This window comes from Hippocampus guttulatus, chromosome 18 (assembly GCF_054856545.1).
Source record: "Hippocampus guttulatus isolate MCC_2025c chromosome 18, RoL_Hgut_1.0, whole genome shotgun sequence".
Taxonomy (NCBI): domain Eukaryota; kingdom Metazoa; phylum Chordata; class Actinopteri; order Syngnathiformes; family Syngnathidae; genus Hippocampus; species Hippocampus guttulatus.
The window spans coordinates 8,149,860-8,172,815 of NC_141278.1; the positions used below are offsets into that span (position 1 = coordinate 8,149,860).

General features: G+C 46.3%; 1 protein-coding gene and 1 long non-coding RNA gene across 2 annotated transcripts in view; one reads left to right on the forward strand and one right to left on the reverse strand.

The window, feature by feature from the left end:
* The window catches only part of pkhd1l1.1 (PKHD1 like 1, tandem duplicate 1), a 31,530-nt gene that overhangs the window by 4,570 nt on the left and 4,004 nt on the right, over nt 1–22,956 (reverse strand). The window contains exons 14-68 of the mRNA XM_086136782.1: nt 22,091–22,356; nt 21,908–21,999; nt 21,386–21,545; nt 21,172–21,307; nt 20,918–21,061; nt 20,690–20,844; nt 20,504–20,614; nt 20,276–20,419; nt 20,076–20,200; nt 19,838–20,001; nt 19,571–19,743; nt 19,356–19,488; nt 18,940–19,217; nt 18,668–18,773; nt 18,395–18,502; nt 18,153–18,317; nt 17,938–18,059; nt 17,565–17,697; nt 16,681–16,873; nt 16,323–16,465; nt 15,911–16,015; nt 15,302–15,493; nt 14,708–14,881; nt 14,267–14,472; nt 13,163–14,135; nt 12,830–13,078; nt 12,608–12,757; nt 12,000–12,174; nt 11,642–11,798; nt 11,263–11,419; nt 10,860–11,069; nt 10,613–10,742; nt 9,703–9,944; nt 9,490–9,626; nt 8,191–9,220; nt 7,728–7,919; nt 7,401–7,552; nt 7,169–7,322; nt 6,700–6,862; nt 6,541–6,629; nt 6,240–6,403; nt 5,915–6,163; nt 5,697–5,826; nt 4,906–5,079; nt 4,696–4,799; nt 4,502–4,622; nt 4,305–4,426; nt 4,113–4,203; nt 3,876–4,024; nt 3,554–3,676; nt 3,336–3,447; nt 3,083–3,199; nt 2,837–3,002; nt 2,399–2,631; nt 1,550–1,714 (exon numbers count right to left, since the gene is read on the reverse strand). Coding sequence (XP_085992908.1) covers nt 1,550–1,714; nt 2,399–2,631; nt 2,837–3,002; nt 3,083–3,199; nt 3,336–3,447; nt 3,554–3,676; nt 3,876–4,024; nt 4,113–4,203; nt 4,305–4,426; nt 4,502–4,622; nt 4,696–4,799; nt 4,906–5,079; nt 5,697–5,826; nt 5,915–6,163; nt 6,240–6,403; nt 6,541–6,629; nt 6,700–6,862; nt 7,169–7,322; nt 7,401–7,552; nt 7,728–7,919; nt 8,191–9,220; nt 9,490–9,626; nt 9,703–9,944; nt 10,613–10,742; nt 10,860–11,069; nt 11,263–11,419; nt 11,642–11,798; nt 12,000–12,174; nt 12,608–12,757; nt 12,830–13,078; nt 13,163–14,135; nt 14,267–14,472; nt 14,708–14,881; nt 15,302–15,493; nt 15,911–16,015; nt 16,323–16,465; nt 16,681–16,873; nt 17,565–17,697; nt 17,938–18,059; nt 18,153–18,317; nt 18,395–18,502; nt 18,668–18,773; nt 18,940–19,217; nt 19,356–19,488; nt 19,571–19,743; nt 19,838–20,001; nt 20,076–20,200; nt 20,276–20,419; nt 20,504–20,614; nt 20,690–20,844; nt 20,918–21,061; nt 21,172–21,307; nt 21,386–21,545; nt 21,908–21,999; nt 22,091–22,356 — 10,308 coding nt within the window. The remainder of the gene's footprint in view (nt 1–1,549; nt 1,715–2,398; nt 2,632–2,836; nt 3,003–3,082; nt 3,200–3,335; nt 3,448–3,553; nt 3,677–3,875; nt 4,025–4,112; nt 4,204–4,304; nt 4,427–4,501; nt 4,623–4,695; nt 4,800–4,905; nt 5,080–5,696; nt 5,827–5,914; nt 6,164–6,239; nt 6,404–6,540; nt 6,630–6,699; nt 6,863–7,168; nt 7,323–7,400; nt 7,553–7,727; nt 7,920–8,190; nt 9,221–9,489; nt 9,627–9,702; nt 9,945–10,612; nt 10,743–10,859; nt 11,070–11,262; nt 11,420–11,641; nt 11,799–11,999; nt 12,175–12,607; nt 12,758–12,829; nt 13,079–13,162; nt 14,136–14,266; nt 14,473–14,707; nt 14,882–15,301; nt 15,494–15,910; nt 16,016–16,322; nt 16,466–16,680; nt 16,874–17,564; nt 17,698–17,937; nt 18,060–18,152; nt 18,318–18,394; nt 18,503–18,667; nt 18,774–18,939; nt 19,218–19,355; nt 19,489–19,570; nt 19,744–19,837; nt 20,002–20,075; nt 20,201–20,275; nt 20,420–20,503; nt 20,615–20,689; nt 20,845–20,917; nt 21,062–21,171; nt 21,308–21,385; nt 21,546–21,907; nt 22,000–22,090; nt 22,357–22,956) is intronic.
* LOC147190995 (uncharacterized) lies at nt 596–15,449 on the forward strand. The gene is made up of 3 exons (XR_015103733.1): nt 596–687; nt 1,839–2,006; nt 15,311–15,449. It is a non-coding gene; the product is annotated as an uncharacterized LOC147190995 (long non-coding RNA).

Genomic DNA, 22,956 nt, shown 5'->3' on the forward strand with positions numbered 1-22,956 from the left:
TAAAAGCCTGAATTGGCGGGAAGGGAGCTGGAGTGTGATCGCGGAGCAACTAACCGTCGTTCGCTCTCAGAGATCCGCTTCCGCCGATATTGAAGACAATTTTCCTGTGTGCCAAGTCATTTCTTTAACTTTGTCCGAGAAAATCTCTAACAGTAACTGTAACTAAGTATCTGGACATAACTAATTGGACCAATAACAATGTAACTCTATCAAGTACCTGAAAGTAACAATGTAACTAATGCAAAGTGAAAGAAACTGAGAGGTGCGGGGTAGTAATTATAATATAATTTAATGAGCGCAGCTTATCTTGGATTTGTAACTGTAACTGAGTAAGAGTAGCGATAACCAAATATATGTGAAAAAAAGCTAATTGATTGCGTCATTCTGAACACAGCCAAAAGGGTGTGCACACGTGTGCAACCACCTTGTATAATATTTATTTTTATGACGCCTTAGACCAGTTCCAAATACTCATGTTCATTATTATAATAATAATTATTATTATATTTGGGGTGAGGGGGTTGTAAATGACGCCTTGAGTTACGTCACTGAAATGTACCTTCTCACGTGAGAAGCGCAATGCATTCTGGGCGATATTGTCCATTAGCTGTTGGCAGTCTAAATTATTGCGCCAACATGGGAGAATTTGTCCAGTGTGCAGTGATTGTGTGCGTCTCTGATCCACAAGTGAGTACACTAAATAGTGATTGAGTCGTTTTATTTTGTGTCTATTTGCCTTTTCTGCCTAGCCGATTTGATTGACAGCTCTCTGGGACAGTTCTCTGGCATCTCTCTTAAATTCGCCAAGAACCTAATTAAGTGTCTTACACACAGCTTGCGGATGTTAATGTGGTCTTTTCACTATGTTAAGCGTGTGTAGAGAAGCGTACTTGATGTTTATTGTTGTTTTGTGCTTATGTGGCACGTAGAGTCTGCACTAAGTTTGACGATGTGCACTTATGGGCGCCGCCATTTTGCGTCCACGGCTGAAGAGCGTTACCGGCGGTGTTGCCTTAGTGACCTTGAAAAAGTAACGGACTTTACTGTTTACAGTACCTGTATTTGGTTTTCAAAGTAATTTAGTCACTTTATTTTACTGCTAATAGATGGCATTTTGGTGGCTTTTAAAGTAACTAAGTAAGATGTTAGCAGATACAGATAACAAAAAACAACAAGTGGTTTTTCCAATGCTTTCTTGAAAAAGCAATTTAACAGTTACGTTTGAGACCAACATTTTTTAAAATTAAATATAAAATAAAGACAACTTTTTAAAAATCACATGAATGTTTTTATGTTCATAAAACGAGTCTTTCTGGATTCCACTTAATGTAAATTTGCGTCTTGTTTTTATTTTTTTTTAAAGTCTCTCTGGACTTGACTTAATTGAAAAAAAAATCAAAATGGAGTTGTCCAGTTTATAGGTCACATTGAAGTGATTTATCTTGGTCTCATTTTGCCATTTCGTCACACAAAAAAACAAAACTGTCATTTGGGCTGTGTAGACTTTTTATATCGGTTCGGATTCACTTGAACGTTGTGGCGCTCGTACCATTGATGAGGTCGATGTAGCCTTCGCTCAGTACGGCTACCGGGCTGAGACGTCGGGTCTCCGTGTCAGCATCCAGACATTCAATGACCAGCATCCTGTAGTTGAGTGTGGAACATTCGTACGCCTGCCAAGCACTCACGTATGTGCAGTTGGATCGGATCACGCCTGATTGCAAAGAAGATGCCGCAAATGTCACTCAGGAATGCCCGTCAGCTTGTCCAATTATAGACAAATATATTTTCATTGATTGTAAATGGGCTGTCACTTAAATAGTGTTTTTCTACCTCAGATATTCAAAGCGCTTTACACTGTTACCTCATTCACCTACTGATGACGCAGCATCGGGAGCAACTGGGCGTTCAGTATCTTACTCAAGGCCACTTCGACATGGACGCAATGGCCGGAGGATTGAACCACAAACTTCTGGGTTGGGAAACGATCACTCTACCACTGAGCCGTGAGTATTTGTTCATTTAATTTACTCATTTGATTTACGTCATTGTCACTTTAATTGAAAAAATGAAAAATCAAATTTAGTTCACAAATTGAATTGACTCATGAAAGTAACATGATTTGACTCAAGTTGTATTCAATTCAAAAATTTGAGCAATTCAATAATATACAAATTAAATTGTGGTTTCTCATCTTTCTAAATTATTTGAATGGACCCTTTGATTTCCAAATATTATATACATTTTGAAATTACTTCACAGACTTCATTTAATTTACAAATACGACTGAATTTACATGTTTGATTTAATTGGTTTAAAAATATTCATGAACTGACTGAATTCTTAAACGGAATGACCTTTACGCCATGCGTGGCAAGGACATTGTCTGACGATTTACCTTTATTCGGGGCAATCTGCTCCACGGGGATGCGGGAGCCGTTGGGGTGGGTCAGCATGGCCTTGGGGATGCGGTAGTCACCCAGCCCCCTCCTGGGGTCACCATCCCACTCGAACTCGGACTGGGGCAGCACGCTGCCCACCGCCGACAGCAATGAACCGTCCTGGTCACGTAGCATAGTCTTCTTCTTGCCGTCACAGTCCATGTCCACACAGTCGGCCGGGTTCGCTTTCCTGATAGACACACAGACATCACAAAATAAAAATTGAAATAAAGAGAAAACATAATGAAATTAATAAAGCCCCCGGAACAATATCATAGACAGACACTGACTTTGCTTTTCTTGGAAAACATAAATCAATAGAGATATTTTAATAGTAAAATAATGACGGAAAAAATAAAAGAGAGACAAATAATTTCGGGAAAAAAATAAATAACCTGACGTCAGGCCTGTGGATGAAGATTCTAGCCTCCTTGGTGCTGTTGACGATGGTCAAGTTCCAAACATGAACGGGGTGCTGCAGGTCCTCATTGAAAGGGTTGCTAATGAACATCACGTTGGTCTGGCCCGAGCACATGCTGCGGAACCCCACGAACGTTGAATCTGGACGGGGCAGCAAGTTGACACTCTTGTGGGGATACTCTCCTGTGACGAGTCATGCGACGGCCGTTTTTTCAACTCACCAGCCACTTCCATCAGGCCATTGATGGCATTGTAGTTGATGTTGCCAGGAAAGGGCTTCACCGGAGCGTTGTTGTGTGCGGATGCGAAAGATGGCCAGCAGATTCCCGATCTGCCACCTGGACACAAGCACAAACCAGGTAACAGACTTTTTTTGGGGGGGGGGGGGGCATTATATGTAATGTAGTCATTTATTTTACTTCTGAAATTCACCAATTGATAAGTCATTCAAAATTTGAATGTACAATTTGTTACCATTGATGGGCCTGGGTGCTCGATGGAAGTTGCTACTGATTGTGTTAAAGTCGTTGGCATCCAGTGTGTGGGAGCAGTTGAAGTGGGGGCTTCCGCCAACAACCACAGCATTCTGGGGGGAAAAAAACCCAGAAAATAAGACCAGGTCGTGGCGAACGCGTACTGTATTTAAAAAAAAAAAAAGAAAAAAAGAAAGCCAGGCGGTGTTGACGTCTTACCTCTACGCGGACCTTCTTATCAGCATACAAGTGGGACAGAGAGGGCGGGTCAAAGATCATGGGCATGATTCCCATGCCGTTGTCCACCAAAGTCACATTGGACACTGTGATGCTCATGATGGTCTGGGAGAGATTAAGGAAAATGATGATGTCATAAATCCAACAGATTTTGTTGTAGCCATAAAACTTGATGTCACGACTACAACCAAAGGACCAAGATGGAGTTAGCCCACTTTAGCTCAAAGTGGCTCAGTTAATGCAAGAAAAACAGATATCTAATCAAAATAAACTATAACAATAACACAAGGTGATGAGTTCCTACCTGGAAGTAGATTCCATAGTCAAAGTTTCTCCAGATGAAGAAGTCGCGGATTAACGAGCACCCGGACAGCCCGTCGCGGTTCATGAAGACGCCGTAGAGGCCGCCGTGAGCCTCATTGTTAGACCAAGGCTCGTTTCCGTTGGAGGCACCTGCACAAGATTACGTCACCTCTTGGAGGATGATTGTTTTTAAAATGCAGATTTTGAAACAGTACCAAAAAAAAAAAAAAAACGTTACCTGGACATGGCTCGCCATCAATGCGGAAGGCGACTCGCTCGTAGCCCGCCGCAATGTTGTGCTGCATCACCACCTCCGCCCCTTCATTCACCTGATGCCAAGAACAATCATAATGTAGGAAGGCTGGCTTTCTCTTTTTCTCCAACAAATACCGTCATGAACCTTAACTTTAAAGTGACATTTTGGACCGACCTTAAAGGCGGCGCTCCAGTCATAGTTGAATTCCTCCCTTCTGTCCTGGTACGATCCGGGCCACAAAGTCATGGTAACCAAGTTCCTCCTCAACATGATCCTGTTGCCCCACACTCTGATCCCTGGACCAGGACCATAACAGACGATTAAAATAAAGACACAGCAGCTCGACTAAATAAAGTGTAGTTTGTGGGTACCGTCGCCCACGGTGTGATGGATGACGTTGTCCTCAATAGCCAAGTCGTCTGTTCTGAACACGCCGATGGCCGGCGAGAAGCCGTTGTGGAAGGAGCAGCCCTGAATAGACGAGTCGTTGGCCTGGAAGACAATAGAGTCCCCTTAAGCAGGTGTACCGAATAAAAAGACGATGGAGCAGGCAATTTGCATGTACCCTTCCTAGGCCGATGAAGGCCACAGAATATCGTGGGTCGTACTCATCGGTCCAGCCTTCCTGACCGGAGTGAAAGAACTCTACATTCCAGAGTTGAGCCTTGCCTAGAAGAACAGTTAGACTATGGGAGTAAAAGTTTCGGGACACGTCTTTCCCAAAATCAGTCAACCGATTCCAGTTCTTCTTAAGACATTTCTTTTTCAAGAATACCTCTGAAGTCGATCCCTTCCAAGGAGAAGGCTCCAACTAGCAAACGGGCACCAAATGATTCGGCAAACATGTTGGCATATTCGTCGCCGATGATCTTGATATTTCTGGTCAGCAGGCCGACGTCTGCCGCCAGCTTGTAGGACCGCAATGTTCCCTCAATTGAGTGAATTTCACCTGGAACGGGAGACGGAGGCAAAACCGAAATCTTGATTTGAGACATTTCGCACTAATTAATATAATTACACATGGGCAACAAATCTCAGCTGTTCTATTCCTTTTGTTAGATCAGGGCCTTGAAAAAGTCTGTAGATCGACTTGAGTTGAATAGCGGCAACTCGAAGTTTGATGGCCAAATGGCTTTTTATTGGCCATTTTTTTTCATGACGTGAGACATTCTTTGAGAGATTATGTTCTTTCAAACCAGTAGTCCTCGCTATCAAGAATGAGAACAGTACTCACCTCAAAGTAATGTCCCTTTGTTGGGAAATTGGAATGAACTGAAAACTTGGCTTTCGAGTACTGAAAAAGTGGCCAACAATGAGCCATTTTGTCCCCAGACAGGTAAACCACTGGCCGTTCGGCAAACCCGTCAATCACCCGCTCAACCTAGCAACAACAACAACCCTCTGGACCCCCTATCAGATGCAAATTAACCACCCTCAATCTTAGAATTGAAGAAGCAATTTGGATTAAAGGTGAACCATCTTCAATAATCAAGAGTCTCATATCTCGTCTGTCCCCTTTAAAAGCGTGTAATCGTGGTTATTTAAAGAGTTTAGGCGTCAGCTGACCGACGTGAGTGTGGCTCAGAGGACGGTTCAAGGTGAGGACGCGGCCGTCGGCAGAGACGACAGCTATCTCTCGCTTCTCCGTCTCCCAGACGCTGTAGCTGGTGGTAGAGATGATCACCTCGTCTCCAGCCTGTCCACGTGTGCATACGTATGTAACTATAACAACGTGCAGACTCACAAATTGAAAATGAACTTTAAAAAAAAAAATTGAGCCGGACCTTCCAGTCGACAGGCTCCATCAGGGTGAGTGTGCTGGACCCGGCGTTAGCCGTGGTGGCGAGCTTGGTGTGATACACGCTGTGCTGTTGTCCGTAAAGCTCCAGGGTGCCAAACACACCCAGTACCTTGGATCCCTGGTTGGGCCCATTTGGTAGAGGCCAGTCAGGGGTGCTGTGGTTCCCTCTCAGTCTGATGTGCAGATCCCCAGTGAAGGGTTCATCCTTCCAGCCTGCCAACAGCCTGCCGCCCTGGAACCCAAGCACACATCGCTTCTGTCAGCACCGACTTGATGGTCATTAGAGAGATTCCAGCTTTGACCCATACCTGAATAAAGATATAGACTGCATCGATGACAACTGTGCGGTTCTGCGGCACAGCCCGCGACAGGCGACCGGATGAGCTGTTGGATGGTTGTGGGACCTCCAGGACTCCCTTGATTATCAGTTTGTTGAGGAGAGGCGTATTGCCGTCCAAGACCACCCACATTCCTGTGGATGGACAAGTGACTCGTCGCACTTCGGATTGCCAGCCACAAATCTTGGCTTGTTCCGTCAAGGGTTGCTAGTGCAAGTCACTCCCATAAATTTTGGAATTTGCAAATCTTTCAATGCAAATTTAATATTACCTGATGGAATGAGCACATCTGCCCCCTCTCTTGGCACACTGAAGCCATTTTCAGCCGACTTCTCCCAGAATGATGTGTTGGACCACAGACTGCAAAGCACACAGACTACATTGCAATAATGACCGTCATGTAGCTGGGGAGTGCTAAATGTTATCGTACATGAAGTCGTCAGGCCGATGGGTGGGCAGCGGGGCGACTGTAGCGGGCGGCGGTGGGATGCAATTGTCGAAGAAGCATCGGTAGACCTTGAAATCTACCGCTACGTCCACTGAGTTACGATCCACGCTGCTGCGACGCTTGCGCTGGCTCGTCTTCCCAGACACTGAATGAATGAATGAATGAACGCATACCGATGATGAGCCTGATTTTGAGTCAAATTCGCGTATGATCAAAATTAGCTATGGCCTGACTATAAAATGTCTCTAAAAGATTGTCCTGTGGTGTGGAGTGCGTTTGTACTAGGACAGATGTTACGTGTGTGGTGTATTCTCCATTACATCACACATAAGAGCTGTCAGTAGGCAATTTTTCCTCATCACATGTGGGGTCTCCAAATTGCTTAAGATGTTTCCCACATGTACACTGGTGTATACTTTGGAATGGATAAAACAAAAAAAGCAGGCCTCACCCATATAAAAGAGGTCTTTATTGTCGAGGTACCAGTCGCCGTTGTGGTTAGTGTCGAAGCTGAGGGGCAACGATGAGGCGTTCCTCTCGTCCAGGATTCGGACCTTATTTGGATTCTGGCTGAAGTTGTGGTGGATGATCACAAATTGATCTGACTACGAGACAGAATGAATCCTGGTGAATCAATGCACAAGCCACTGCTATCATCGTCCCAGACTTTTGGGCTGGTGTACCTCAAAGCCATAGAAAGTTGCACTATAGGTGATGTTTGTGAGTTGGTCAGCCTTATCAAAGTACATGTTGTACGTGAGGCCTGAAGGTAGAATGCCCATCCAGCCAAACTTGTGGGTCAATCTCTTCTTCAAGTAGGGGATCACACTACTGCCTTAAAAAAACAAATAAATAAAAATATATTATTACGCATCCCTGGAGGTGTTAGCACTGAGCTGGCTAGTGCTCATCATGATATTTCTGTATGATCCTGGTGTCTGTATGCAAAACATAAGTTAAAGAATAACCCAAGATATTATCAGGAGTGGCTTGTCTGTGAGATGTAATACCATGCAAGTTGTTGAATACGAGATCCTTGGAGTTTAGAGAAGACGGCGTGGGATTATTCAGACCCACACGATGAAAATCGACTGTATGGTCGCACACAGCTGCAGGGAACACCAAGCTGAAGTCCGGGCTCTCGGAGCAATGCGCCAAGTCAAGGAGGCCGCTCATCGGAATGACTTTATGGTTGATATTCCCTGGAAAACAATGTCAATGTGATGTCAAAGAATATTCGCAAACTTGACGTGAACAGCTGCCAAGGCGATGGTTCTCAAAAATGATGGCATATCGTTTTAAAAAGTGCATAGCTACGGATGGGGACTGACACGCCAATAAAACAAACACAGCAATGAAATGATTTTTTGGGGGAGTGGTGTAGTTCTCAGTAGGTCAATTTGCTTTAGGTTTATGGGGACCCTTTTCAAAGTCTCTCCTCATGAAACTGCCCATTAGTTAAGACGAGAATACCTGTGAGGGAGCCGTCCATGTCCACCAGCAGCACCTCATGCTCCCACCTGAAGGCAGCCTTATTGGGCGAATTCACAAACTGCAGCCCACTTAAGCGGACAGCCCAGCCACCGCAGCGATCCCCACATGTCCCGTCAATCGTAGTCACCCCGATAGCTGCGCAGGAGTCACGGTCAAAGTTCAAGAATTTGGTGCCGTCGACGCTCATGCCATCAGCGAATGGTGTGATGATGCCTCGATGCGTGCAGTAGTCGACGCCTAATCCGAGGTCGTCCACGTGGCCAACGATGGTGGAGTTGAACACCCCAGCTCCGCCGTCCTCCCCAAAGCTGGTCACTGCCCACGGAAGGATGACTTTGCCTTCTAGCCCGGCTTTCTCGTTGTTGACCGCCAGGAAATCCACAAACTGCACAGCGCCCGCATTGACCCACTCAGCCCCTTTTTCGCAGTTCCAGGTGGTAAGGCGATGGAATTTGGCAGGTTTTGGCATAGTGGAACCGCAATCGCCATCCTTCATGGGGAAAAAGTCCTGGAAGATCCAGAGGCCGAACCAACCTTGAGAGTGCACTGTGTTGTTGCGGAACTCCCCGAGGGGAACCTTCTTCTGGCAGACGTTCCTGTCGTAGGAAGGACCATCAGGGTGCTCGTGCATGCGGTACCAGAAGCCAAAGTGGGTGCCTCCTGCTGCGACATTGTGTCGAATAATGTTGTTGGGATTGGTGACCCAGTAGGCGGCTGGGGTGATGTCATCATTCAACAGGCTGCTGCTCTGCCTGACAAACACAGCCAGGTTGTACTGCAGGATGTTCTCCGTTTCGATGCCGTCTTCAATGAAGAAGGCGCCGCCCATGATGTTGAAGATGACATTGTGCTCCACCAGGAGCCGGTGGGTGTTGTGGATGGTCACGGCCCTGTTGAACGTCTTGTGGATGGAACAACCGCGGATATATGATTTGTATTCGAGGTTTCCCATCAGATGCCAATGAATGGGGTAGCGGCCCAGCCTGAAGGCCTGTCCTGCATGGTAGATCTGTGTCAAAGAACCAAACTATGTCAAAAGGTGAAGGTTGAGAAACACTGCCCATTACAACAGGTTCCTTCAGCTCAGAAGAAAGTTAAGTGGCGATACTTAAGAGGGGTTTGTTAGGCTCAGTATACGTTGCCAGTGCAGTATTTCTAGCAAAGTAAGAATTTGTAAAAAACACTAAAAGGTGATTGCTATAAACCTCAGGCTTCCATAATATCGGGGAGGGCTGCGGTAGGTGAAACGCTATATACAGAATTGAGTGAAGACTGTACCTCAACGTAGGTCAACCTCCCAACGGCAAGACCCTCGCTCGGTCGTGGGGCGTGGAACATGATTCCGACGCCAAACTCATCACTGCCCGCCTCCTCCCCAAATCTTCCTTGGAAGCAAGTTTGGGTGCTGAACTCTCCTGCACACAGTCGTCAGTTTCATGAAATAAAAATATTCTCATTCGACTTGACTCCGCCACCAAAGCAAAACAATACCTGTGTTGAAACCATCTGCACAGGCCTCAATCTTCTCCTGCCAGTCTATGTTTTGGGAGCCTCGCACCACCACGTTTCTGGTCAGCAGACCCACCTCCGCCCGGGCCTCAAAGACCGTGCCATCGGGCAGGTTGACGGATACCCCGAGGTGGGAGTACTTGAGGGGTTGGGTCAGGGTGACTGTCTTTCCATCGGCCGACACGCTTGCGATGATCTTGACTTCATTTTCTCTCTGACTGTGCCTGGAAGGAGACAGGACGTCAAAGTCAGTTTATCGTACCCTTTCATCAAAAGAATACATTGAAGCAGAAGTAGGAAAAGTAGTCACAAGGTGTATTTTAAAACTCATTCACTCCCAAAGACGTTTTTAATCGTCTTTTCAGACTTGGTCCAGAATTGGCTGGTACTGAATGAGTTAAGTAGAAGTACAGGTACTTATGTGAAAGTAAAAGACTAGTAAAATTCTGATTCAACTTCGGTACTTGGATAAATAAAAGTAAAAAGCACCGACTGAAATGCAATCCCATTATTTTTCTACATTGTGCACCTTCTTGTATGTGCATGCTTGCCACAAGAGGGCAGTATAATGCAAACAATCATCTCTACCAGAAGATGGGCATACCGGCTCAGTAAGTTGCACTAATATTACGGTAGTTGTTTTTCACAAAGTATAAATAGCACATGCTTGTGAGTATTGTTCATGTTACTGCACCGTTTGTGTTCAAATATCTGTTGTTTACAAGACCTCAGCATAAATACCAGTTTCCTTAGCCCAGCGAAGATGTTTTGCCTTGTTACCATTAAGTGACCAGACTCTCCTGGTAATCAACAGCTTGAAGCCTCTCGAAAAATTGTTAATCTTTTTTGACATTGTGTTGACATCCGAAAAGTAATGAGAGTCAACATCTACCTGTGGCCAGTAGAGGCAATGACAATCTCATCTCCAGCTTCCCACGTCACTGCCTTCATTAGGGTAAGCGTGGAGGAGTTTTCATCCACGGTCTGGGCCAGGTGGGTCCAGACGACTGGAACATGTTTACCTTCAGGAACAGAAGGACAAAAGGACTGTTTTACAATTGGACCAGAAGCTCCTCAAAAAAACTGAAGAACACGCATAAGGGACAAAAGGTTCCCTGTTCACTCTTTTGTTTCCCTACCATGCAAGTCCAGGATGCCCTCTCTGATGGCCAGCGTTTTGGCGCCATACACGGGAAGTTCGGGCGAGCGCGGGTGTCCGTACAGCGTGATGATGGCTTTATGCTGGAATGGCGCCTCCTCCAGGCCCACCTGCAACCGTCCGCCGTCAGTGATGAGGATGTTCTCTGCCTGCAGCTCAATGTCGGCTTCGTCGAACACCAGCGTGCCACCTGAACCCAAACAAGCAGCTACTTTAGTCCTTACAAGGCATTGCAATCCATGACTGTCCAAATCTTCCTTGACTTCTTTCCAAATCTAGTTATCAGTTCATTAATTAATTTTCACTTTTAAAACCAAAACCCCTGCGGCAAAACCATCAAAACGAGCTTGTCATAGTGGATTATTTCCTTTTTAATAAGTCACCTTGAATTAGAAGCATTTTGAGTACAGGGGTGCTGGTGTCCAAGAGGATGGTTTGTCCTTTAGTGATGATTGCGAAAGCACCTTTCTCCGGTGGATGCAACCCACCCCACGTGTATTTCGAAGACCACACATCAATGTAGAAGTAATAGGCATTGTCCTAAAGCAAAAGTCAGATGACAGATGATGATGTGTTCCAGAGCTACTCAGGATAGGTGAAAGTGAGTAATGAATAGAGGCTTTCAAGTTCATGCTGATTTAAAGCTAAGTTTGGTTACAATTCTGACTGCAAGTATACTGGGACTTGCATCACTCCTGCAAAATGACAAAAATGTAGTTCTCCCATTCCTGTTCTCAGTGGCTGAAATAAGAACACAAGTACCGTCTTGGCGATGCCCTGGCCTCTGATGCCGACTTGCACTGTGGTCTCCTGAGACTGACGCTGGTCGCCGGTGACACACACAATGTGCGTGTCATTGGCCGACTGAACATCGCACACGGATCCTGCGATGGTCACGATGACTTCATTCAAGTTAGGGCTGTGACACAGGAAGTCATTAGTCGTTGTAAACACCAGATTAATTTAAGTGTTGTGTTATTCAGCATTCCGCTTTTACAAATGTAATAGCATGTGACGAACATGTGATGTAATTTAAGATGAGGACTTCGTTAATCCAAGTGTGTCCTGCCATTGTGTTAAGCATGTGGTACATGAATAGGGACTGTTCCCGTGGCTGCACCTGAAACCTGAGCCGCTGATGGTGAGCGTGGTGCCTCCGGCGGTGCCTCCCCGCCGCGGCGACACCTCCGTGATCACGGGCGTGAGCTGGGTCTTGTACGTGAAGCCATCCGACATGTTGACAGCAATCAGCGTGTTAATTACAGCCACCGTGCAGCTCGCCTCCGAGTTGGTGTCTGAATGAAAACATCACAAAAGGATGACAAGAACGTCCCCTCATCCGTAACGCCTTATTGTCATTGTCAAGGCAGACGGCATTCCTGCAGTCTGGTCGATCATACGATCATATAGAATGGATTTCACCATATGTCAAGTGGAAACCCTCAGAGAACCAGCACGTTCACATTCTTTGGAATGATTAGCAGTTAAATGCATGAATTGCTGACAATACAAGCTGATGTAAAAAAATGCATTAGGAAAAACACTACCTGAGGCACTGGTGCAATTTAATAAAGAGCTCCTGTTGTCAAATCCTGCCTTGAACTGTACTGTGAGACAATATATGATTGTTTTACGGTATATTGGGGCAGTGCGGTGCCCTAGTGTTTAGAACATTTGCCTTAGAGTTTTAAGATTAGTGATTGGTAAATGAAAATGTCATATTCATACCATTGTTGAATGGAGACAGGCAGTAGAGGTGCGTGGACGTGGATACTTCTCGGTTGATACTGCATTCCTCATCACAGATCAACACGATGGATTTGAGTGGGTCAAAGCCAGAGCCTAGGATAGTCAGCTCAGCCCCACCGCCAAAACTACCTGGAGAGCAGACGAAACAGCCATATCAGCGCTCTTTGGTTTGCATCGGGTTTTCCGATGTTAAATGCTTACCCTCGTTGGGCTGCACGCTGCCGAGCGTCAGTTCATAACTGAAAGTGACGTTTGACCGAGCATAACCTTTGATGTGGTGGTACAGCATGACAAGGTACTCCCCGCCTGGGTTGTCCCCAACGTTGCATTCCACCTGGTTGTCCGTGAGCGTGAGATTGTTGCAAGTTACGCCGTTCACCGTGATGGTCACATGCATCCTGTCGATGCCAAACCCTGACCCAGTCAATGTAATCGCTGAACCACTCGGACCTGGGTTTTAAAAAGTCCAAGGGGGCGAAATGTCAGGTTAGGTTTTGACGGCTGGATCTTCAAGACCAGCGGCATCACGCTTACCAGTGGCAGGACTGATGGAGCTGAGGATGGGAGTCTGGCCTGCAGAGTAGGTAAAGTTGAGAGGAGAATATTCCACGTCTAAAACCTGGATGTTGACTAACACCTGTCCCTCGTCATGCGGAGGCATCTGGCACCTCAGGCTACCGGGCGTCACCTCCTCAATCTCACACCGTTTGCTGTCGACCATCACGCTCGTGTTTCCTGGGAGGAAGCCATTCCCCGTAACCTGAAGCCAGGTGCCCCCCTCCAGGCTGCCCTCACTCGGGCTCAGTGCAGCATGAGCCTGGCTGGTCAGGGTGACATCTCCAGTCGCCAAGCCTTTACTTCTCACAATCACTTGAATGGCATGCTCGCCCGCAGGAAGAGCTTCGACCATTGCCGTAATGACATTGTCAACGACTGCGGTGACTTGCAATTCGATGCCCCTAGCGAAAACTGCGACATCCTCAACGTCGGCGCCAAACCCTGCGCCGGAGATGGTGACATTGGTGTCATTGCGGATGCTGTCAGGAGAAATGGCGGTGACGTTTGGAGTGACGGAAGATGTGTACAGAAAGGAACAGTCTGAGGAACAGGAAGTCTGGATACTGCCCCAATGGAAAACAACATCGCCTTCATGTGGCTGGGAGGGAACGCTGTCACAGACCACCAAGGTGTAATTCTTTGACACCACAGGACACGGTTCTCCAGCAACTGTCAAAAGTCCCTCTGAGAAACCAGACCCTTGGATAAAGAGCCGGGTGTGGCCGGTATAGCTGCCTTCAGAGGGCCATACCGAGTCGACAACAGGCAAAACGACAAAGCGACGCTCCAGCTCCTTAGCCACTGCGATGACAGCTTTGCCCAAGTTCTTGACTCGAACCTCTATTGGTAAAGCGATGCCGATTGGCAGACTATTGTTGGCACTCAGCTGACAGAAGATCTCCGAATGGGTGCTGTTGATCACCTGGCAGGGCTCATCGCCCACTGTCACCTGCACGACACGGTAACATGTCAACAAATGATATGCTTCATCAGGACATCAATCTCTTGAGCCGCTGTCGTTCTTACACTGGGTTCCACCATCAAGGAATGTCTAAGGAGGAAGTGTAAAAACCCACAAACCTCCAGAGCGCAGGTCACATTGCTGAGGCGGTCCCCTTGGATATGGATGACCTGGTGGTATGAGCCCTGGTTGGGCCAGATGGAGTGGACAGTGGGGGTGAAGCAGGCTAAGGTGCTGAAGGAAAGGCTGTCCGATGATTGGTTGGTCTGATTGCAGTCCGGTGTGGCGATGCACTCGTGTGTTGACCTGGAGATGCGATGCGACTCTGGGCGGATGACAAAGATGACGACTCAGGATCTGATGTGAAAACTGAACCAGCACGTCTGCTGTGAACCCCCACCGATTCCTGCTTTGTTATTCATAAATTCATCTGTCTCCAACTATTTGGTTAAAAAAAAAACGAAATCACATTTAGTTGCACTTTCTCTAATGCCCCAAGATGCTTTTACAATTACAATTACAGTGCTCTATACAAGACTGGGTATAAAACGCCTTCATACTGCCTGTCACGTGTAGGGCATCCAGACCCCCGACTCGGACGTTGACATCCTTGACGCTTGTGAGCCGGGGCTCGACTCTCACAGCACCCCGTAGCTCCAATTTGTTGTTCTCGTCGATGTACCCGCTGCTGTAGTAATACACACCGGGAATGGTGAAACGGTAGCCGAAGTAGCCTGCAGGGAGAGAACAAATAGGTCAGGTTCTTTGTTAAGCATGGTTTACTTTTTAGATCTAACAGTGTTGGGCTCACCACAATGGAGGTGATATGATGTACTATAGTGGATTGGAATTATGTTACAGCAGACGGTGGTGCGCCCACACCTGAGGTGCTTGGGAAATGGGTGCATGGCTTCTTTAGACAATTTCAGATGGCTGCACTGGAGGATTGTTGTCAGGGTTAGCAGGTGCACCAAGGGATGCATGTGTCAAAAGATTTGGGATATTGTATATACATGTATGTAAACACAAAAAAGTGGTTCTATTGGGGGGTGGAGGGTCATGGTGTTGTAGCAGATGCTTGGATTAAAAAAGTGTGGGGAAATCTGTGTGACATGGAGGATTTTTTTTCTTCTTTAAGAAACTGCATTCTTTACCATTCCCAGGCTTTAGCTCTCCACTGGAGAACATCACATCATGGTCGTCACTGGCATCACCGGGGCTGGGAACATGGTGGACACCGATACGAACGGTATTTTGGAACATCGGTACCGCCCACCTCCACAACACTTTATCTCCCACCTTTACGTTGATGGAAGGGGAATCCCAAGAGTATCCCTGACCGTGAACTGGACAACACAGAGACAAGTGTTGGTAAGACATGCCGGTGGCACAGTATTGTTTTTCTATGGATAAATCTCTCAATTTTGCACGACACCAGACGTGCCAAGGGGATCCCCCCCCCCCCCCCATTCAGTTTTTGCTGTCATTCCTCCCACATCCTTTCAACATACGTAAACTTACTAATGTGCAAGTTACAGCGAAATTGGCATTGTGTGCACACATTGTTCAATTTTGTGGCCACAATTACATTTTCGTCCCCATGTCATATCTGTGGCTCTTTACAATCTCATAATTATGGGGTAAAAACGATGTTAAGTAGTTGGTGAGAGTTTCCTCGCTCAGAGCACTTTCCGGAACGTGACTCCAATTGTGGTTGAGATTCCACTTGACATGTGAACAAAGAGAGGGAAAAACAAACCTACCAGGGTGGCTCCCTTTGTTGGTAACAATGTGGGTCTCCTCCTGGGACTGCAGACGGCAGCGCAGTTCATTCTCAGAGGCCGCCTGCACCTCGCATTCAGATTCTCCTATCACACACACAAACGGTGTGACACTTTAGTTTGGATCCTGGAGTTGCGTCATGTCCAAGTTGTGAATTAAATTTGATTTATTTTTAAATATGAGCAAAATATGTTTTCTGAATCGTTAAAGTAAGGGTTCGGCTTAGCAGAAGATAAACATCATATAGCTTAGAGAGTTCTATTTGTCATCAAATTGAAAGAACATTTAAATGTGTATAAATGAAATGTATTTATTAAAAAATATATAAAGTATCTTTTTAAATATACAGTATTTCAATTACATTATGCGGGTAATCACGCTTATTTTGCTTACCAAAATAGACTTTGTTATCGGAGACGTTTTGGCTGAAACCAGATCCCAAAATGGTGAGCTGGGTTCCTCCCATCAGTGAGCCTGTCGTTGGGGAGATGCTGTGGACTTCCAGGACATACTCGATGCTTGCGTCCAAGCCATTGCTACGGAAACCAAACAAGAACAACCCTAAAATCCAAAATCAACCGTGTTTATTTGCCTTGAAAGGTAAAATGCATCCCAGGGCTTTTGCTATATGGCCTTAAAACAAAAACATCTTGTTTTAATTGAAATAATTACTGCCAATGTATGGTTCAGTTTTACAGTATTTTTAAAAACTTTTATTTGGTACAGTTTTCATATAACTTTTATCTGGTACCTGGTCTGGGCGTAACCCTTGTTCCCAACCTGGACGTGCACGTCATGTAGGCCCGGTGGCAACACAGGCAGTAGGCAGGTGACATTTGTGGACGTCCACAGCTCGATATTGCACTCCGCCTTGCCCACGTACACTCTGCTGTCATTGGCTGGCTCACCCATATTTGACCCCAACACAGTGAGGACGCGACGTCCTGATAAAATAACCACACGCGCACGTGAGCTTTTTTTTTTTTCTTCTTCCCCCTCACCCACCAAACATGCCGTTCCTGTCACTATTCTTGCCATTGTGTGGGGGTAATTACACGTTGCGAGCGTGAGGTGCAGACTTCTGAAAAACACGTGGTAGGGTTACATCAGAAAAACTGAAGCGTGACACTTTTAACACTCGTGCTTTTTGAGGTGATTGGCAGCAACCAATGTGCAGCCTTGTGTAATTGTGATTCCTAGAAGCGGATTGTTTACCTGCTCAGGTGTATAATTACTGTAGATGGTTAATTAGAGTGTCCTTAGTGATAATTAACAATAACGACAGGTCGCAGAGACACATTCGCAGCAGAGTAAATGATTTTAGAATATACACTCCCGCTGAACCCACCCACCACAAGACACTTGGACTTGACCTTATTGTTACTTTTTAAATCCAAAAGTCTATCTGTATAAATTTCCCTAATTTGAATACATATGTAATTGGAATACAACATACTAAAATAACATGTCTTAAAAATAAAAGCACATAGAATTTTGAAAAAATTTCGGTTCAACTAAGTGTGACCAGAAAATCATGTGACGGAAGACGATCGTCATCTGTGAATTGTTTGTTTAGTGTAGATTTTTGTTAATGTCTGACAGGATTCATGTGACTAAGCAGAAAATTGCTCTTACCAAAGACGGTGGTCTTGGCAGGGCTCATGTCAGTGATCTGAGGCGTCAGGGCGAGGTCAAAGGTGAAGGTGTCATTGGCCTCCTCGCTCATGCCACCGACACTCACCGTGACTGTCTTTGAGCCCACACTCCCCTGAGCCACGCAAGTGAAATGATACATTTAAGCCACTGAGAACTACAGCCGGGTAAATCATGATATGGATCAAAACCAAACTGACAGCTGTGCATGTATAAAGTGGAAAATTAAGAAACACTTGTAGTTTTTTAACAATTCATTATGTGGATCAGCACCAAATTTTCAGTCAGTGGCTGTTTCAGGTATGTGCGATATGTGCTACCAATTTTTTTTTTTTTTTTTTTTATGAAAACTCACCGCTGGCGTTGTGCATTGGAGCTCCGTGGGACTTGCATGGACCACCTCGCACACTACGCCGCCAACGGTGACGGTGGCGTCCCAGCTGAAGCCGAAGCCCGTCACGGTCAAAAGCGTTCCCCCTGGGAGGTGCACAAAACAGCCGTTAAGTCCTATCACTTCGACTTCTTTCGTTACGTCTGGCTGTGTGAGTCGTATCGCAATTTGAGCTTTACCCGCAGCGCTCCCAGACGTGGGGGAGAATGAGGAAACGATGAGCTGGTAGGTGAAGTTGAGGACGCTACCACCTGCAAAACGAGGACGACCCAGGGAGGGGAAGTTGATCCACACTGGGAAGGTACCCGCGCCAGCGCTTCCCAGTCGGCACACCAGGCGCTCAGCTATGAAAAAAAAAAAAAACCTCTTAGTGAGTCTCAGTTCATTGAGTTTTACTAGATTAAATGGGTTCTGAACTGACCTGAGACTTCTTCAACAACACACTGGGCTTCTCCCACTTTGATAGAGACGCTTTCATTGCTGAAGCCACTGCCAGTGACCGTCAAAAGGGTCCCCAGTCCAATGGATCCTGGTAAGGTTGAGCTTGTTACATTTAATTTGTTTGCATTTGATCAGCAGTAGGAAATAAAGCTCATATCTGTAAACCTACCACATCCCAAAATCTCAGCACCCGACAATACGTTTTAATTAGGATTCGAACGGCAGTTTCTGGCAATGAGGCTGAGGGAATCACCTTGAGATGGGCTGATTCCGCTTATTACCGGTGTCTTTTCTCCCATCCATTCAAAGCCACAGTCTCCGGAACACTTCGAGGGAATGTCGTTGATGTATACCTCCACCTGTGAGAATGTCAAAGAGTTCTTGTGGAAAAGGTTTGGATTTGGAAGGCATCATCTCTTGAATTAGAAGTGTCGCTACAATGAAACGGAGTAGCCGCCAACGGTGATCATCCAACCGCAACCAGATTTAGGAGCGGTGCCGTTGTGATAAATGTTGGACTAATACCTGCGGTTTGGTTTCCCCGACACGGAAGAAGTCTCCCGTCAAACTTGATATCATCTGTCCTCCTTTCTTTTTCTCCTGGGCCCAGATAGCCACATCCTTGCCTTGAAGCGATGAACCGTTGAGCTGCAGCAGAGGCTGGTCTCCCGGCTGTGTCAGCCACTCTACCACCCACTTGGGCCTCCGGCACGTTCCGCCATATCTGACATCAACCGCGCCCATACCGGCAATTCCCTCCAGGGCGTACTTCAGGGCCTCTGCGCCGATGTCCACGGACAAACCTGAGAAGAAGCGCTGGTCAGCCAACCTCATTGCTCATGCTTCTACAAAAAAACGGTTCGACCTTCATATGACCAGCCCTCATCTCAAATTGTGACTGGGCTAGTATTTCTAGAACGTCTCTAGTCCAGCTGGGCTACCTTCAATACGTTGTCCATGCATCTCCACGTCAAAAGTGCCATTTATGGCAGGGGTGGCTTTGTGGATGCGAGTGACGGTGATCCTTGCTGCCCCTTCCTGAAACTCGCTCATGTCCTCGCTACTGTCGGACATCTTCAAATAAACGGAAAGAAAAAAAATATTCAACCAAGGCACAGATGATGCTTGTGGGAGCTCTTTTGATGAGTTCCTGTACCTGCAGGAAGCCGACGTCTATGAGGGGGAAGCCAAAGGTGCAGTCCAATGGCGTGGCTGTGATCTCATAGCAGATCTGTGAAGCATTTGACTTTGTCTCTTTCACGACAGAGATCTCCTGGAAAGCACGACCAGAGCCCTCAAATGGTGAAGGTCTCCTCTTGTGGGGAACAGCTATGGGAAAATCACACGAATACCATGGAATGATTTTCAGGCAACAGAAAATGGTCGTTCCTAAAGCAGCCACCCTAAAACCTGAGCTACTTACTTTGTTCGTCCTGGACGGTGCGCTTCTTGCCGATGTGGACAGCGTCCACGTAGAAATCTTCCCCAGAGTCATCATTGTCCAAGTAAATTTCCTCAACAGTGTAGGCGCTTCCTTTGTATTCTGTCTGCAGAGACGTGTGCAGGTCCACGCACTTGTAGCTCCATCTGGGCAGAAATAAGCCAAGTCGTCATCTGTATTTTAGACTCGGATAGATTTACTGGATGCTCTTTTTACTTACACATGGCCTTTGGTAAAAACTATGTTGATCTTTGCAGTTGTTGTCCGAGTAGTGCCATCAGCGTTCTTATACGTAAACTTGACCCCAATTTCATCTTTGAGCATTCCCTTATGTGCAAAGCAAAGCTGGAAGGAAAGGGAACAATGTGGTTTCAATCCAAATAAGTTTCATCTGTGCAGCCACAAATAAAGCACATTTACCATTGGATATAGGTTCAGGGAAATTTCCTCATAGGCCTCGCCGGATTTTTTGGTGTAACTTTTCTTAAAAAGAATCTTGGCGTTTTTCAGCGACCACAAACCGCAGAAAGAATTTCTCGTAGGAGTCCCTCCGTCGTTGACAAACTGCACAATGTAAGAGTCATGTAAGGTCGTTTGCAAAATCAAAATCTGATAAGTTGATTATTTCACCATCATCACTTCACTCACCATGGTATTGTCATCTTCGTAATCCTTGAAGAACATCACATCTCTTCCTTCCTCGCTGAGAATCTCAACGGGACATTCGGCCTTCATCAGGTCCTCCAAAACTGATTGGACCTGGTCATGGTGACCCAAAATTCCCGTTAGGTTTGCTGTGAGCATGAGCAGTTTGGAGTTAATCCTGGAACTGACCTCGAAACCACTGGCATTGTAGGGAATGGGCTTTGAAGCGACCCCTCCCCAGAGCAAGGTGAAGGTTTCCATGTTGCTCCTGCCTTTGGTCACCTCGGAAACGGTGATGTTGGTGTACAGGTCATGACTCTCGTGATAAAGGGGCTTGAAGTCACCTGAGAGTCAAAAACTGGCGTGTTTCGACTGTTGACACAAGTCCAGCGCAACTCTTAGAGAAAGACTGCTCACCTCTGTCAGAATAGAAGGTCACCGTGAAATGAACTCCATCAGCGTCCTCGTCCCTGGTAACTTGGACAGAGTCTGGTTTGATCGACCACAGGTTGTTCAAGGCTCTCTCCACCACAGCCGCGGTGGCGCTCACCGCGATCGGACCTTAAAGGATTTAAGATTATTCATTTGATGTATCATCCTTTGGGAATGATACACGGATCCTTCACAACAGCTCTCTGGCTGGTCGGATTTTGACAGTGCATTGAAGTTACCAGTGATTGCGCCTTCATAGCGCAGACGGAAGTAGACGTTTCCACACTGAGAGCCGATGCAGCTGCTATTGACGCTTACTTTCTGTACTTCTTTGACGCCATTCGCATTGCTTGGCCATGACTCCAAGGTAATCATCTGGAAGATTCCACAAACCGGTGTCAGGACTCGCAGAGATCCACTTCTTTTAAGAAATGAGACGAACCCTCCACGCACCTGTTTCTCATCAAACGCCTCATACTCCACCAAAATATGCTGCACTTCGTTGACAGCATCGTTCGTCTGGGCTTCTGTAAATGGACTCTCTGCTCGGAACATGGCCAAGTTGATTCCAGCGCCTCCGTTATATTCTTGTTGCAGAATTTCAATGTAGTAGCTGCAGGAACAATGGAAAGAAACTGGAACTTTGCAGCTCTTGTGAACATAGAGTATTGTGGTATTCAGGGGTTGGCCTTGCATTTCGTAAACTGGGCCTTCAGTGGTGATTTTGCTGTCGCCAACCAATTATCTGGGGCGAATTTAAAATGTGATTGGTTCAAGAAATCGTTGCATTGGGACTATAGTTTGTTACATCTCCCAGCACTTTTGATTCCGAAGGCCTTGGGTAAATTCGATTGACATGGCAGTGCATAAGAGGCTGAAATCTGACTGGACAAAACATCTGTTAGAGGTTCGGTTGTAAATGTTGGCCGGTGATTCTGATGACCCACCACTGTTCGTATCAATCGTTGCACTTACGCGTTTCCTTTCTCGAGCGTCATGATATCAGACTTTTGCGATGCGAGCTTTGTGTAGTCTGAGACGTAGCTCGGCTGATCTGCCACTTGGACCTAAAGGGGTGTTTGTGAAACAATTGTTTTGAGGAGGAAAGAGGAGGTTTGAAGAAAAAAAAAGTCATTGATGTGCTGTATATCGTCATGCCTTGTCCTCTGGGCGGCTGGAGTTGCTGAAGTAAAGTTCGCAGCGATCGTCGCAGTTGAGGTAAATGGTGTAGTTGCCGCTAGCCGGTGGTACAAAGAAGCCTGTGGTTCTCGTGCTGAAATGGTCCAGTTCCGGTGCAAAGTTGTAGGGCAAAGAGTCGATCCACTGCTCCCAGTAGCCTTCTTTGCTCTTGTTGTAGCTGCGTATGTCGTCCAGTTGGGAATGTCTTGTGTCGTTCCACACCTGCATCTTCAAGCCTCGGCCACCTGGGTTGGATGCCATACGTCGGGAAGTAGATTTTATTGACGCTATGGAGCACTTTTTACAATGAGTACTGATGGGTTTGACTTTGCATGTACTTCTTGTTTTGCTGTCTCCACTCACAAGTCACCTTCACAATTTTTTTTAACCACTTTGTTTCAGGCATCAGTCGGAAAGACCTCAGGCCATCATCCTTTGACTTTTTATACGAATATCATTCTCTTGCCCGTGGCTCACCAGTTGACATTGGACCAGCCTTTGCAAAATTGCCACCTGGCAAACTATTTTTCTGTCCCGACTGCTGTTCATGTCAGTGGGAATCTTTTGTTTATTTCATACTGCCCTAGGATGCGGTATGGGTCAGGTCACGCGCTCCCCGTATGGCTCGATGTCAAGTTTCTTGAAAACAGGGTCTGTTCATCACAAACCACACTGATGAAAACACCTGACTCCTACAGCAAGCATTTATTTGCACAGACAGTGAAAGGCGATCCAAAGAGCAATCCTGGAACTCCGTGTCAACAGAAGCTCAGTTCGGTGGATGCTTTGAAGATCGACTCAAGTGTTAACTGCTCATCGCTATCTTTCACTTCAACAACTTGGAA